The 14,179-nt window shown below is 31.4% G+C and overlaps 1 protein-coding gene across 1 annotated transcript in view; it reads left to right on the top strand.

Moving 5' to 3' along the window:
- Positions 1-14,179, top strand: part of LOC133605420 (mannosyl-oligosaccharide 1,2-alpha-mannosidase IA) — a 458,157-nt gene that overhangs the window by 404,533 nt on the left and 39,445 nt on the right. The window contains exons 5-7 of the mRNA XM_061958737.2: positions 1,123-1,217; positions 7,096-7,219; positions 7,291-7,384. Of these exons, the coding sequence (XP_061814721.2) occupies positions 1,123-1,217; positions 7,096-7,219; positions 7,291-7,384 (313 nt within the window). The remainder of the gene's footprint in view (positions 1-1,122; positions 1,218-7,095; positions 7,220-7,290; positions 7,385-14,179) is intronic.

Genomic DNA, 14,179 nt, shown 5'->3' with positions numbered 1-14,179 from the left:
TGTTGTCATTATGGTGGTACTTAATGAATACTTAGGTCTACTACACTACTGTATTTAATGTAGTCACTATGGTGGTACTTAATGAATACTTAGGTCTACTACACTACTGTATTTAATGTTGTCATTATGGTGGTACTTAATGAATACTTAGGTCTACTACACTACTGTATTTTATGTTGTCATTATGGTGGTACTTAATGAATACTTAGGTCTACTACACTACTGTATTTTAATGTTGTCACTATGGTGGTACTTAATGAATACTTAGGTCTACTACACTACTGTATTAAATGTTGTTATTATGGTGGTACTTAATGAATACTTAGGTCTACTACACTACTGTATTTAATGTTGTCTTAATGGTGGTACTTAATGAATACTTAGGTCTACTACACTACTGTATTTAATGTTGTCATTATGGTGGTACTTAATGAATACTTAGGTCTACTACACTACTGTGTTTAATGATGTCATTATGGTGGTACTTAATGAATACTTAGGTCTACTACACTACTGTATTTAATGTAGTCACTATGGTGGTACTTAATGAATACTTAGGTCTACTACACTACTGTATTTAATGTAGTCACTATGGTGGTACTTAATGAATACTTAGGTCTACTACACTACTGTATTTAATGCTGTCATTATGGTGGTACTTAATGAATACTTAGGTCTACTACACTACTGTGTTTAATGATGTCATTATGGTGGTACTTAATGAATACTTAGGTCTACTACACTACTGTATTTAATTTTGTCATTATGGTGGTACTTGAAGAGCAAAGTGTTTTCTGAGGTGCTTTGAGACGTTTAAGGTGTAGAAAAGACTTTCTTGCTGTAAACACAACTCCTTTTCATCTTTAGCAAACTTTTACCAACTTTTTCTTCCGCCCTATCATAGATTTCCTGCCTATTCTTTGCCCGTGAGGCTTCTTTTCCCCTGCTTTCTCACTTCTTCAATATCACACACTTGACCGTCCTCATTGACTCCCGCGCAGGAAATGGACAATGTGCTGATTAATGAGCCATTAGCTTGGCCTCGGCCTCCACCGGGAAGAAAGTGCACTGTGGACAAGATGGCTTTGAAATGTGTCTTCATTGTGACGCGTGTCCTTGCAGATGTTCAAGACTAAAGTGCTGGAGTTGGGTCAGAAGTTGTTACCTGCCTTCAACACACCGACTGGGATCCCGCGAGGAGTCATCAACCTGGGGAGGTGAGTCGCAAACAAACCTGCACATAATACAACAACAATCACATTGTTGACATTGTTGTGCACTTACAGAACCACGACAATTCCAACGTAATTAAAGGAGCCATATGTAATAATGTGGCCAGGGATGGTACTGCATTCACGGTCAAAATTCTGTAGTCCTCTCCTCAGTGTTCAAAAACAAGGAAAAATAACACAAAAAAGAGGGGTATTTTACTTGAACTAAGCAAAATTATCTGCCAATAGAACAAGAAAATTTGGCTTGTCAAGACTTTCCAAAACAAGTGAAATTAGCTAACCTCAATGAAAGCAAAAATAGCTTAAAATAAGTATATTCTCACTAATAACAAGTGCACTTTTCTTGGTAGAAAAAAAAAATTAGACCTTTTTGCTCAATATGTTGAAAAATATTCTTAAATGAAGTAAATGCTAGTGCCATTATCTTGACATAATGATATGCGCTCGGCATCATGATTTTTTTTTTCATGCTTGAAGTAAGAAATTATATGTATGTATAAATATATATATGTATATATATGTATATTTATTTATATATGCATGTATATATGTATATATATATGCATATGTATGTATATGTATATATGTATATATATACATATATGGATATATATATATAGATACATATATGTGTATATATGGATATATGTATATGTATGTATATATGTATGTATGTTTGTATGTATATATGTATATGTATGTATATGTAAATATATATATGTATATACATATATATATATATATATATATATGTATGTATATATATACACATCTATACTGTATATACATATATATATATATATGTATATATATATATATATATATATATATATATATATATATATATATATATATATATATATATATATATATTAGGGCTGCAACTAACGATTAATTTGATAATCGATTAATCTGTCGATTATTACTTCGATTAAAGAGACAAACTACATTTTTATCCTTTCCGGTATTTTATTGGAAAAAAACAGCATACTGGCACCATACTTATTTTGATTATTGTTTCTCAGCTGTTTGTACATTTTGCAGTTTATAAATAAAAGTCTATTAAAAAAATAAATAAATAATAATAATAATAATAATAATTGCCTATGCGCATAGCATAGATCCAACGAATCGATGACTAAATTAATTGCAACTATTTTTATAATCGATTTTAATCGATTTAATCGATTAGTTGTTGCAGCCCTAATATATATATATATATATATATATATATATATATATATATATATATATATATATATATATATATATTAGGGCTGCAACTAACGATTAATTTGATAATCGATTAATCTGTCGATTATTACTTCGATTAATCGATTAATAATCGGATAAAAGAGACAAACTACATTTTTATCCTTTCCAGTATTTTATTGAAAAAAACCAGCATACTGGCACCATATTTATTTTGATTATTGTTTCTCAGCTGTTTGTACATTTTGCAGTTTATAAATAAAAGTCTATTTAAAAAATAAAAATAAAATAAATAATAATTGCCTATGCGCATAGCATAGATCCAACGAATCGATGACTAAATTAATTGCAACTATTTTTATAATCGATTTTAATCGATTTAATCGATTAGTTGTTGCAGCCCTAATATATATATATACACATATATATGTATGTATATATATGTATATATATATATGTATATATACATGTATGTATTGTGTGTATGTATATATGTATAATACATATACAGTATATATGTTTATGTATTATATATATTTGTGTATTATATATATATATATATATATATATATATATATATATATATATATATATATATATATATATATATATGTATATTACAAATATATACTGTATGTGATTTTTTGGACATTTTCCAAATGTTTAAAAAAAAAGTTATTAAATAGCAATGTAGTATGTTATGTACAGTAGATTGACTTTGACATATTTGTAGATGTTAGAAAAAACGTAAACATACTGTTGATTTCAAATTGGACCAGTCCCGGGTGTATGCCGCCTCTCGCCCACACTCAGCTGGGATAGGCTCCAGCTAACTGGCAACCCAAATGAGGAGAGGCAATACAGAAAATGGATGGATATATTTGAAATGATTACAATGTAACCTGTAGTGTGTTTTTGTTTATTTAAGTTACAATAAATATATATTTGTCCAACCAAGCAATGTGTTTTTTAAATGTAAATTGGGATTTAAAGTACATTTTTATCTTCTATTATTTTAATGATCTTTTTAATATTATTGTGTCATGCATTTTTATCTTTAGTTCTTAAAGTGCCACTACATTATAAAAAACTAAAAGTTCATTTTACGCACAATGCAGAATAAAATAAATGTATTTTTACATCACAGTCTATGAATAATGTTGCAGGTGGCGTCATTTTTACAAGAAATGGACACTTTATTGGCCGTTAGTGCTGACACTGATTTAGACGGGCGTTCAACTACGCGCATTAAGACGAATCACATGAATAAAATGAGCACTTATTATGATGACTCGGCTGCTAATCTGTTCCAGACCATAAACGAGTCCTGGCTAAATGGCACACGACAGTGACGTGTGCTTTCAATGACTTTAAACGCCGCATATTTATTATCCTTATAATTAAGTCATCTTGTTGGGTTTTTGTATTGATGTCAATAATCCACTTTATTGATATCAATAATCCACTTTATTGATGTCAATAATCCACTGTATTGATGTCAATAATTGTCTTTATTGATATCAATAATCCACTTTATTGATGTCAATAATCCACCGTATTGATGTCAATAATCCGCTTTGTTGATATCAATAATCCACTTTATTGATGTCAATAATCCACTGTATTGATGTCAATAATCCACTTTATTGATATCAATAATCCACTGTATTAATGTCAATAATACACTGTATTGATGTCAATAATCCATTTAGTTGATATCAATAATCCATTGTAATGATGTCAATAATCCACTTTATTGATATCAATAATCCACTGTATTAATGTCAATAATCCACTGTATTGGTGTCAATAATCCACTGTATTGATGTCAATAATCCACTTTATTGATATCAATAATCCACTGTATTGATGTCAATAATCCACTTTGTTGATATCAATAATCCATTGTTTTGATGTCCATAATCCACTTAATTGATATCAATAATCCACTTAATTGATTTTAATAATCCACTGTATTGATGTCAATAATCCACTTTGTTGATATCAATAATCCATTGTTTTGATGTCCATAATCCACTTAATTGATATCAATAATCCACTGTATTAATGTCAATAATCCACTGTATTGGTGTCAATAATCCACTGTATTTATGTCAATAATCCACTTTATTGATATCAATAATCCACTGTATTGATGTCAATAATCCACTTTATTGATATCAATAATTCACTGTATTGATGTCAATAATCCACTTTATTGATATCAATAATCCACTGTATTAATGTCAATAATCCACTGTATTGATGTCAATAATCCACTGTATTGATGTCAATAATCCACTATATTGATATCAATGATCCACTGTATTGATGTCAATAATCCACTTTATTGATATCAATAATCCACTGTATTGATGTCAATAATCAACTGTATTGATGTCAATAATCGACTTTATTGATATCAATAATCCATTGTATTAATGTCAATAATCCACTCTATTGATATCAATAATCCACTGTATTGATGTCAATAATACACTGTATTGACGTTAATAATCCACTTTATTGATGTCAATAATCCACTTTATTGATATCAATAATCCACTTTATTGATATCAATAATCCACTGTATTGATGTCAATAATCCACTGTATTGATTTCAATAATCCACTTTATTGATATCAATAATCCACTGTATCGATGTCAATAATTCACTTTATTGATATCATAATCCACTTAAAGGGGGGGGGGGGGGGCACTGTGATGGTACACAATAGTGTAGGTCAGTGATTAGTGGTACGCCAAAGAATCACTTAATAAATATTCAAACACAGTGTTACTGTTCAAACTGTGTGTAATGTCACCCTCTTTGCACTTGGTGATCACTCTAGCAGCACTGAGAGCGGACTCAGCCAACCTACCTGTAGCTAACGTTGCAATTTTCAATGCCAACAAAGCAATTGACTCAAAAAAAGGCTTCGACGTAACTAAAGTAGGGCTCCACTTTTCAAAACAAATGTGTTAGCTTGATGCTAATATACATTGGCTTTTCTATTGTGGTTTGCATTAGCGATTGTACATGGTCATTTCTACACCGTCAAAGTTGTTAATGGAAACTACAACTAAGATGCACGTTGCAATCAAACAGCTAGTGTGTAATAAATATAATACTTGCAGTGGAAACACTTTGCAGGGCGCGACAGACACCACAGACCGAACTGACCAACTCACCATAAACTCTACACGACTGCCGTCTAACGTCTTGCAACTGTAATTGCAACTTAGTGTCATACCTGCAGATGAGACTCAGAAATGTGGTAATAAAACAAGATAACTGGACAGCATTTATCATAATCAGCCCTTTTTAAATTGTTGCAATAATCGAAAACAATGAATATTTATTTACACACATTAAAGTATTGAATATATATATATATATATATATATATATATATATATATATATATATATATATAATATATATATATATATATATATATATATATATATATATATTTATATATATGTATATATATATATATATATATATATATATATATATTTATATATATATATATATATATATATATATATATATATATATATATATATATATATATATATATATATATATATATATATATATTTGTATATCCATCCATCCATCCATTTTCTACCGCTTATTCCCTTTGGGGTCGCGGGGGGCGCTGGAGCCTATCTCAGCTACAATCGGGCGGAAGGCAGGGTACACCCTGGACAAGTCGCCACCTCATCGCAGGGCCAACACAGATAGACAGACAACATTCACACTCACATCCACACACTAGGGCCAATTTAGTGTTGCCAATCAACTTATCCCCAGGTATATATAAAAATATATATATATATATATATATATATATATATATATATATATATATATATATATATATATATATATATATATATATATATATATACATATATATGCACTCAGCATCAAGGGTTGGAATTGGGGGTTAAATCACCATAATGATTCCCGGGCGTGGCCGCCACTGCTGCCCACTGCTCCCCTCACCTCCCAGGGTGTGTGTGTGTGACAATCACTGGCACTTTAACTTTAACTTTTTTATTGTTTTTATTGGATAGTAGTCTGTTTATTTCAATTCTTATTTTTTATCTCTATTACTTATGTGATTTATTTGTATTCCATCATTGATTCCACTATCGCACCTTAAATTGGAGTCCTTAATCTCGTTATATGCTAATATAATGACAATAAAGTCCATTCTATTCTATTTTATTCTATTCTGAATATCGGTATCGTTGAGTACCGGTATCGATTCCCAGGTACAGTAAAAAAGGGGACTCATATGGCCCCGTTCGTCGCCGTTTACCTGACACATGAAACGTGACAAATTGCTGGGGTCGCACTAACCACTTTAGCCACTAGATGGCAGTGGAGTGTTGAATATCTCAAAATGTGTTTAGTGGCAATTCCAACTACGGTTGATATGTAGAGTGGCGCTTTCCATCATTTTCAGTAGACTGTATTGCAAAATGATTAACCCCCCCCCTTTCCTCTCACGCGAGATCCACCCAGGAACGGGGCCATGTGAATCCCTTCACTTTTTTTTACTTCCTGCAGCGATTACCGTGCATGCCAATGTGTCATGGGCAATTATGCAAATGAGATGTTTTGTGTCCTCAGTGACAACAGTTGGAGTTGGGGCTGGGCGTCGGCCGGCAGCAGCATCCTGGCAGAGTTCGGCACTCTGCACCTGGAGTTTGTCCACCTCAGCCAGCTGTCTGGTGACCCCGTTTACAAGGAGAAGGTGTGGCCATCTTGGATCTCCTTTTTGGTTCTGGAACATTCCCACTGAGAGATGCTGCGTTCTCCCTGCAGGTGATGAACATCCGGAAGGTGCTGAATAAGATCGACAAACCCCAAGGCCTCTACCCCAACTTCCTCAGCCCGGTCAGCGGAAACTGGGTCCAACGTAAGGAAAGACAAGATGAAATAAGTGAACTGCTGCAAACATGAAACATGAGAGCTCCTTTTCTTCACTTCAACACTAAATGGAGATCATTTAAGAGTTGATTGGCACATTTATAGATTGTTACATCCATTCATATGAGAGGAGGTCAATAATCCACTTTATTGATGTCAATAATCCACTGCATTGATATCAATAATCCACTGTATTGATGTCAATAATTCTCTTTATTGATGTCAATAATCCACTGTATTGATATCAATAATCCACTTTATTGATGTCAATAATCCACTGTATTGATGTCAATAATCCACTGTATTGATATCAATAATCCACTTTATTGATGTCAATAATCCACTGTATTGATGTCAATAATCCACTGTATTGATATCAATAATCCACTGTATTGATGTCAAAAATGCACTGTATTTATATCAATAATCCACTGTATTGATGTCAATAATCCACTGTATTGATGTCAATAATCCACTGTATTGATGTCAATAATCCACTGTATTGATGTCAATAATCCACTTTATTGATATCAAAAATCCACTGTATTGATGTCAATAATCCACTTTATTGATGTCAATAATCCACTGTATTGATGTCAATAATCTGCTTTATTGATATCAATAATCCACTGTATTGATGTCAAAAATGCACTGTATTGATGTCAATAATCCACTGTATTGATATCAATAATCCACTTTATTGATATCAATAATCCACTGTATTGATGTCAATAATCCACTTTATTGATGTCAATAATCCACTGTATTGATGTCAATAATCTGCTTTATTGATATCAATAATCCACTGTATTGATGTCAATAATCCACTTTATTGATGTCAATAATCCACTGTATTGATGTCAATAATCCACTGTATTGATATCAATAATCCACTTTATTGATATCAATAATCCACTGTATTGATGTCAATAATCCACTTTATTGATGTCAATAATCCACTGTATTGATGTCAATAATCCACTTTATTGATATCAATAATCCACTGTATTAATGTCAATAATCCACTGTATTGATGTCAATAATCCACTGTATTGATGTAAATAATCCACTTTATTGATATCAATAATCCACTGTGTTGATGTCAATAATCCACTGTATTGATGTCAATAATCCACTTTATTGATGTCAATAATCCACTGTATTGATGTCAATAATCCACTTTATTGATATCAATAATCCACTGTATTGATGTAAATAATCCACTTTATTGATATCAATAATCCACTGTATTGATGTCAATAATCTGCTTTATTGATATCAATAATCCATTGTATTGATGTCAATAATCCACTGTATTGATGTCAATAATCCACTTTGTTGATATCAATAATCCACTGTATTGATGTCAATAATCCACTTTATTGATATCAATAATCCACTGTATTGATGTCAATAATGCACTGTATTGATGTCAATAATCTGCTTTATTGATATCAATAATCCATTGTATTGATGTCAATAATCCACTGTATTGATGTCAATAATCCACTTTGTTGATATCAATAATCCACTGTATTGATGTAAATAATCCACTTTATTGATATCAATAATCCACTGTGTTGATGTCAATAATCCACTTTATTGATATCAATAATCCACTGTATTGATGTCAATAATCCACTTTATTGATGTCAATAATCCACTGTATTGATGTCAATAATCCACTGTATTGATGTCAATAATCCACTTTATTGATATCAATAATCCACTGTATTGATGTCAATAATCCACTTTATTGATATCAATAATCCACTGTATTGATGTCAATAATCCACTTTATTGATATCAATAATCCACTGTATTGATGTCAATTATCCACTTTATTGATGTCAATAATCTACTGTATTGATGTCAATAATCCACTGTATTGATGTCAATAATCCACTTTATTGATATCAATAATCCACTGTATTGATGTCAATAATCCACTTTATTGATATCAATAATCCACTGTATTGATGTCAATAATCCACTTTATTGATGTCAATAATCCACTGTATTGATGTCAATAATCTGCTTTATTGATATCAATAATCCACTGTATTGATGTCAATAATCCACTGTATTGATGTCAATAATGCACTGTATTGATATCAATAATCCACTGTATTGATGTCAATAATCCACTGTATTGATGTCAATAATCCATTTTGTTGATATCAATACTCCACTGTATTGATGTCAATAATCCACTTTATTGATATCAATAATCCACTGTATTAATGTCAATAATCCACTGTATTGGTGTCAATAATCCACTTTATTGATATCAATAATCCACTTTATTGATATCAATAATGCACTGTATTGATGTCAATAATCCACTTTGTTGATATCAATAATCCACTGTATTAATGTCAATAATCTGCTTTATTGATATCAATAATCCATTGTATTGATGTCAATAATCCACTGTATTGATGTCAATAATCCACTTTGTTGATATCAATAATCCACTGTATTGATGTCAATAATCCACTTTATTGATATCAATATTCCACTGTATTAATGTCAATAATCCACTGTATTGATGTCAATAATGTACTTTATTGATATCTATAATCCACTGTATTGATGTCAATAATCCACTTTATTGATGTCAATAATCCACTGTATTGATGTCAATAATCTGCTTTATTGATATCAATAATCCACTGTATTGATGTCAATAATCTGCTTTATTGATATCAATAATCCACTGTATTGATGTCAATAATCCACTGTATTGATGTCAATAATCTGCTTTATTGATATCAATAATCCACTGTATTGATGTCAATAATCCACTTTATTGATATCAATAATCCACTGTATTGATGTAAATAATCCACTTTATTGATATCAATAATCCACTGTGTTGATGTCAATAATCCACTGTATTGATGTCAATAATCCACTTTATTGATGTCAATAATCCACTGTATTGATGTCAATAATCCACTGTATTGATGTCAATAATCCACTTTATTGATATCAATAATCCACTGTATTGATGTCAATAATGCACTGTATTGATGTCAATAATCCACTGTATTGATGTCAATAATCTGCTTTATTGATATCAATAATCCATTGTATTGATGTCAATAATCCACTGTATTGATGTCAATAATCCACTTTGTTGATATCAATAATCCACTGTATTGATGTAAATAATCCACTTTATTGATATCAATAATCCACTGTGTTGATGTCAATAATCCACTTTATTGATGTCAATAATCCACTGTATTAATAAATAAATAAATAATAAATGTCAATAATCCACTGTATTGATGTCAATAATCCACTTTATTGATATCAATAATCCACTGTATTGATGTCAATAATGCACTGTATTGATATCAATAATCCACTGTATTGATGTCAATAATCTGCTTTATTGATATCAATAATCCATTGTATTGATGTCAATAATCCACTGTATTGATGTCAATAATCCACTTTGTTGATATCAATAATCCACTGTATTGATGTCAATAATCCACTTTATTGATATCAATAATCCACTGTATTAATATCAATAATCCACTGTATTGGTGTCAATAATCCACTGTATTGATGTCAATAATCCACTGTATTGATGTCAATAATCCACTTTATTGATGTCAATAATTCTCTTTATTGATGTCAATAATCCACTGTATTGATGTCAATAATCCACTTTATTGGTGTCAATAATCCACTGTATTGATGTCAATAATTCTCTTTATTGATGTCAATAATCCACTGTATTGATGTCAATAATCCACTTTATTGATATCAATAATCCAGTTTATTGATGTAAATAATCCACTGTATTGATGTCAATAATTCTCTTTATTGATATCAATAATCCACTGTATTGATGTCAATAATCCACTGTATTGATGTCAATAATCCGCTTTGTTGATATCAATAATCCACTTTATTGATGTCAATAATCCACTGTATTGATGTCAATAATCCACTGTATTGATGTCAATAATCCACTTTATTGATATCAATAATTCACTGTATTAATGTCAATAATCCACTGTATTGATGTCAATAATCCACTTAGTTGATATCAATAATCCACTGTATTGATGTCAATAATCCATTTAGTTGATATCAATAATCCATTGTAATGATGTCAATAATCCACTTTATTGATATCAATAATCCACTGTATTAATGTCAATAATCCACTGTATTGATGTCAATAATCCACTTTATTGATATCAATAATCCAATTTATTGATATCAATAATCCACTGTATTAATGTCAATAATCCACTTTATTGATGTCAATAATCCACTTTATTGATATCAATAATCCACTGTATTGATGTCAATAATCCACTGTATTGATGTCAATAATCTACTGTATTGATGTCAATAATCCACTTTATTGATATCAATAATCCACTTTATTGATATCAATAATCCACTTTATTGATATCAATAATCCACTTTATTGATATCAATAATCCACTGTATTAATGTCAATAATCCACTGTATTGATGTCAATAATCCACTGTATTGATATCAATAATCTAATTTATTGATATCAATAATCCACTGTATTGATGTCAATAATCTACTTTATTGATATCAATAATCCACTGTATTGATATCAATAATCCATTGTATTGATATCAATAATCCACTGTATTGAGAAGCACTTACAGAATAATCATAGCAAATAGTTATTTTAATAAATAAATATACACTTCAGGTAAATTCTAATTCCACTTATATGGCTATCATCACTAATTCCACTTCTATGGCTATCATCACTAATTCCACTTCTATGGCTATCATCACTAATTCCACTTCTATGGCTATCATCACTAATTCCACTTCTGTGGCTATCATCACTAATTCCACTTCTATGGCTATCATCACTAATTCCACTTCTATGGCTATCATCACTAATTCCACTTCTATGGCTATCATCACTAATTCCACTTCTATGGCTATCATCACTAATTCCACTTCTATGGCTATCATCACTAATTCCACTTCTATGGCTATCATCACTAATTCCACTTCTATGGCTATCATCACTAATTCCACTTATCTGGCTATCATCACTAATTCCACTTCTACGGCTATCATCACTAATTCCACTTCTATGGCTATCATCACTAATTCCACTTCTATGGCTATCATCACTAATTTCACTTCTATGGCTATCATCACTAATTCCACTTCTATGGCTATCATCACTAATTCCACTTCTATGGCTATCATCACTAATTCCACTTCTATGGCTATCATCACTAATTCCACTTCTATGGCTATCATCACTAATTCCACTTCTATGGCTGTCATTCCTAATTCCACTTCTATGGCTATCATCACTAATTCCACTTCTATGGCTATCATCACTAATTCCACTTCTATGGCTATCATCACTCATTCCACTTCTATGGCTATCATCACTAATTCCACTTCTATGGCTATCATCACTAATTCCACTTCTATGGCTATCATCACTAATTCCACTTCTATGGCTATCACCACCAATTCCACTTCTATGGCTATCATCACTAATTCCACTTCTATGGCTATCATCACTAATTCCACTTCTATGGCTATCATCACCAATTCCACTTCTATGGCTATCATCCGTAATTCCACTTCTCTGGCTATCATCACTAATTCCACTTCTATGGCTATCATCACTAATTCCACTTCTATGGCTATCATCACTAATTCCACTTCTATGGCTATCATCACCAATTCCACTTCTATGGCTATAATCACTAATTCCACTTCTATGGCTATCATCACTAATTCCACTTCTATGGCTATCATCACTAATTCCACTTCTATGGCTATCATCACTAATTCCACTTCTCTGGCTATCATCACTAATTCCACTTCTATGGCTATCATCACTAATTCCACTTCTATGGCTATCATCACTAATTCCACTTCTATGACTATCATCACTAATTCCACTTCTATGGCTATCATCACTAATTCCACTTCTATGGCTATCATCACTAATTCCACTTCTATGGCTATCATCACTAATTCCACTTCTATGGCTATCATCACCAATTCCACTTCTCTGGCTATCATCACTAATTCCACTTCTCTGGCTATCATCACTAATTCCACTTCTATGGCTATCATCACTAATTCCACTTCTATGGCTATCATCACTAATTCCACTTCTATGGCTATCATCACTAATTCCACTTCTATGGCTATCATCACTAATTCCACTTCTATGGCTATCATCACTAATTCCACTTCTATGGCTATCATCACTAATTCCACTTCTATGGCTATCATCACTAATTCCACTTCTATGGCTATCATCACTAATTCCACTTCTATGTCTATCATCACTAATTCCACTTCTCTGGCTATCATCACTAATTCCACTTCTATGGCTATCATCACTAATTCCACTTCTATAGCTATCATCACTAATTCCACTTCTCTGGCTATCATCACTAATTCCACTTCTCTGGCTATCATCACTAATTCCACTTCTATGGCTATCATCACTAATTCCACTTCTATGGCTATCATCACTAATTCCACTTCTATGGCTATCATCACTAATTCCACTTCTATGGCTATCATCACTAATTCCACTTCTATGGCTATCATCACTAATTCCACTTTTATGGCTATCATCACTAATTCCACTTCTATGGCTATCATCACTCATTCCACTTCTATGGCTATCATCACTAATTCCACTTCTATGGCTATCATCACTAATTCCACTTCTATGGCTATCATCACTAATTCCACTTCTATGGCTATCATCACTAA

The sequence above is a fragment of the Nerophis lumbriciformis genome, linkage group LG04 (assembly GCF_033978685.3).
Source record: "Nerophis lumbriciformis linkage group LG04, RoL_Nlum_v2.1, whole genome shotgun sequence".
Classification (NCBI taxonomy): Eukaryota; Metazoa; Chordata; class Actinopteri; order Syngnathiformes; family Syngnathidae; genus Nerophis; species Nerophis lumbriciformis.
This window is presented reverse-complemented; position numbering and strand designations above follow the sequence as displayed.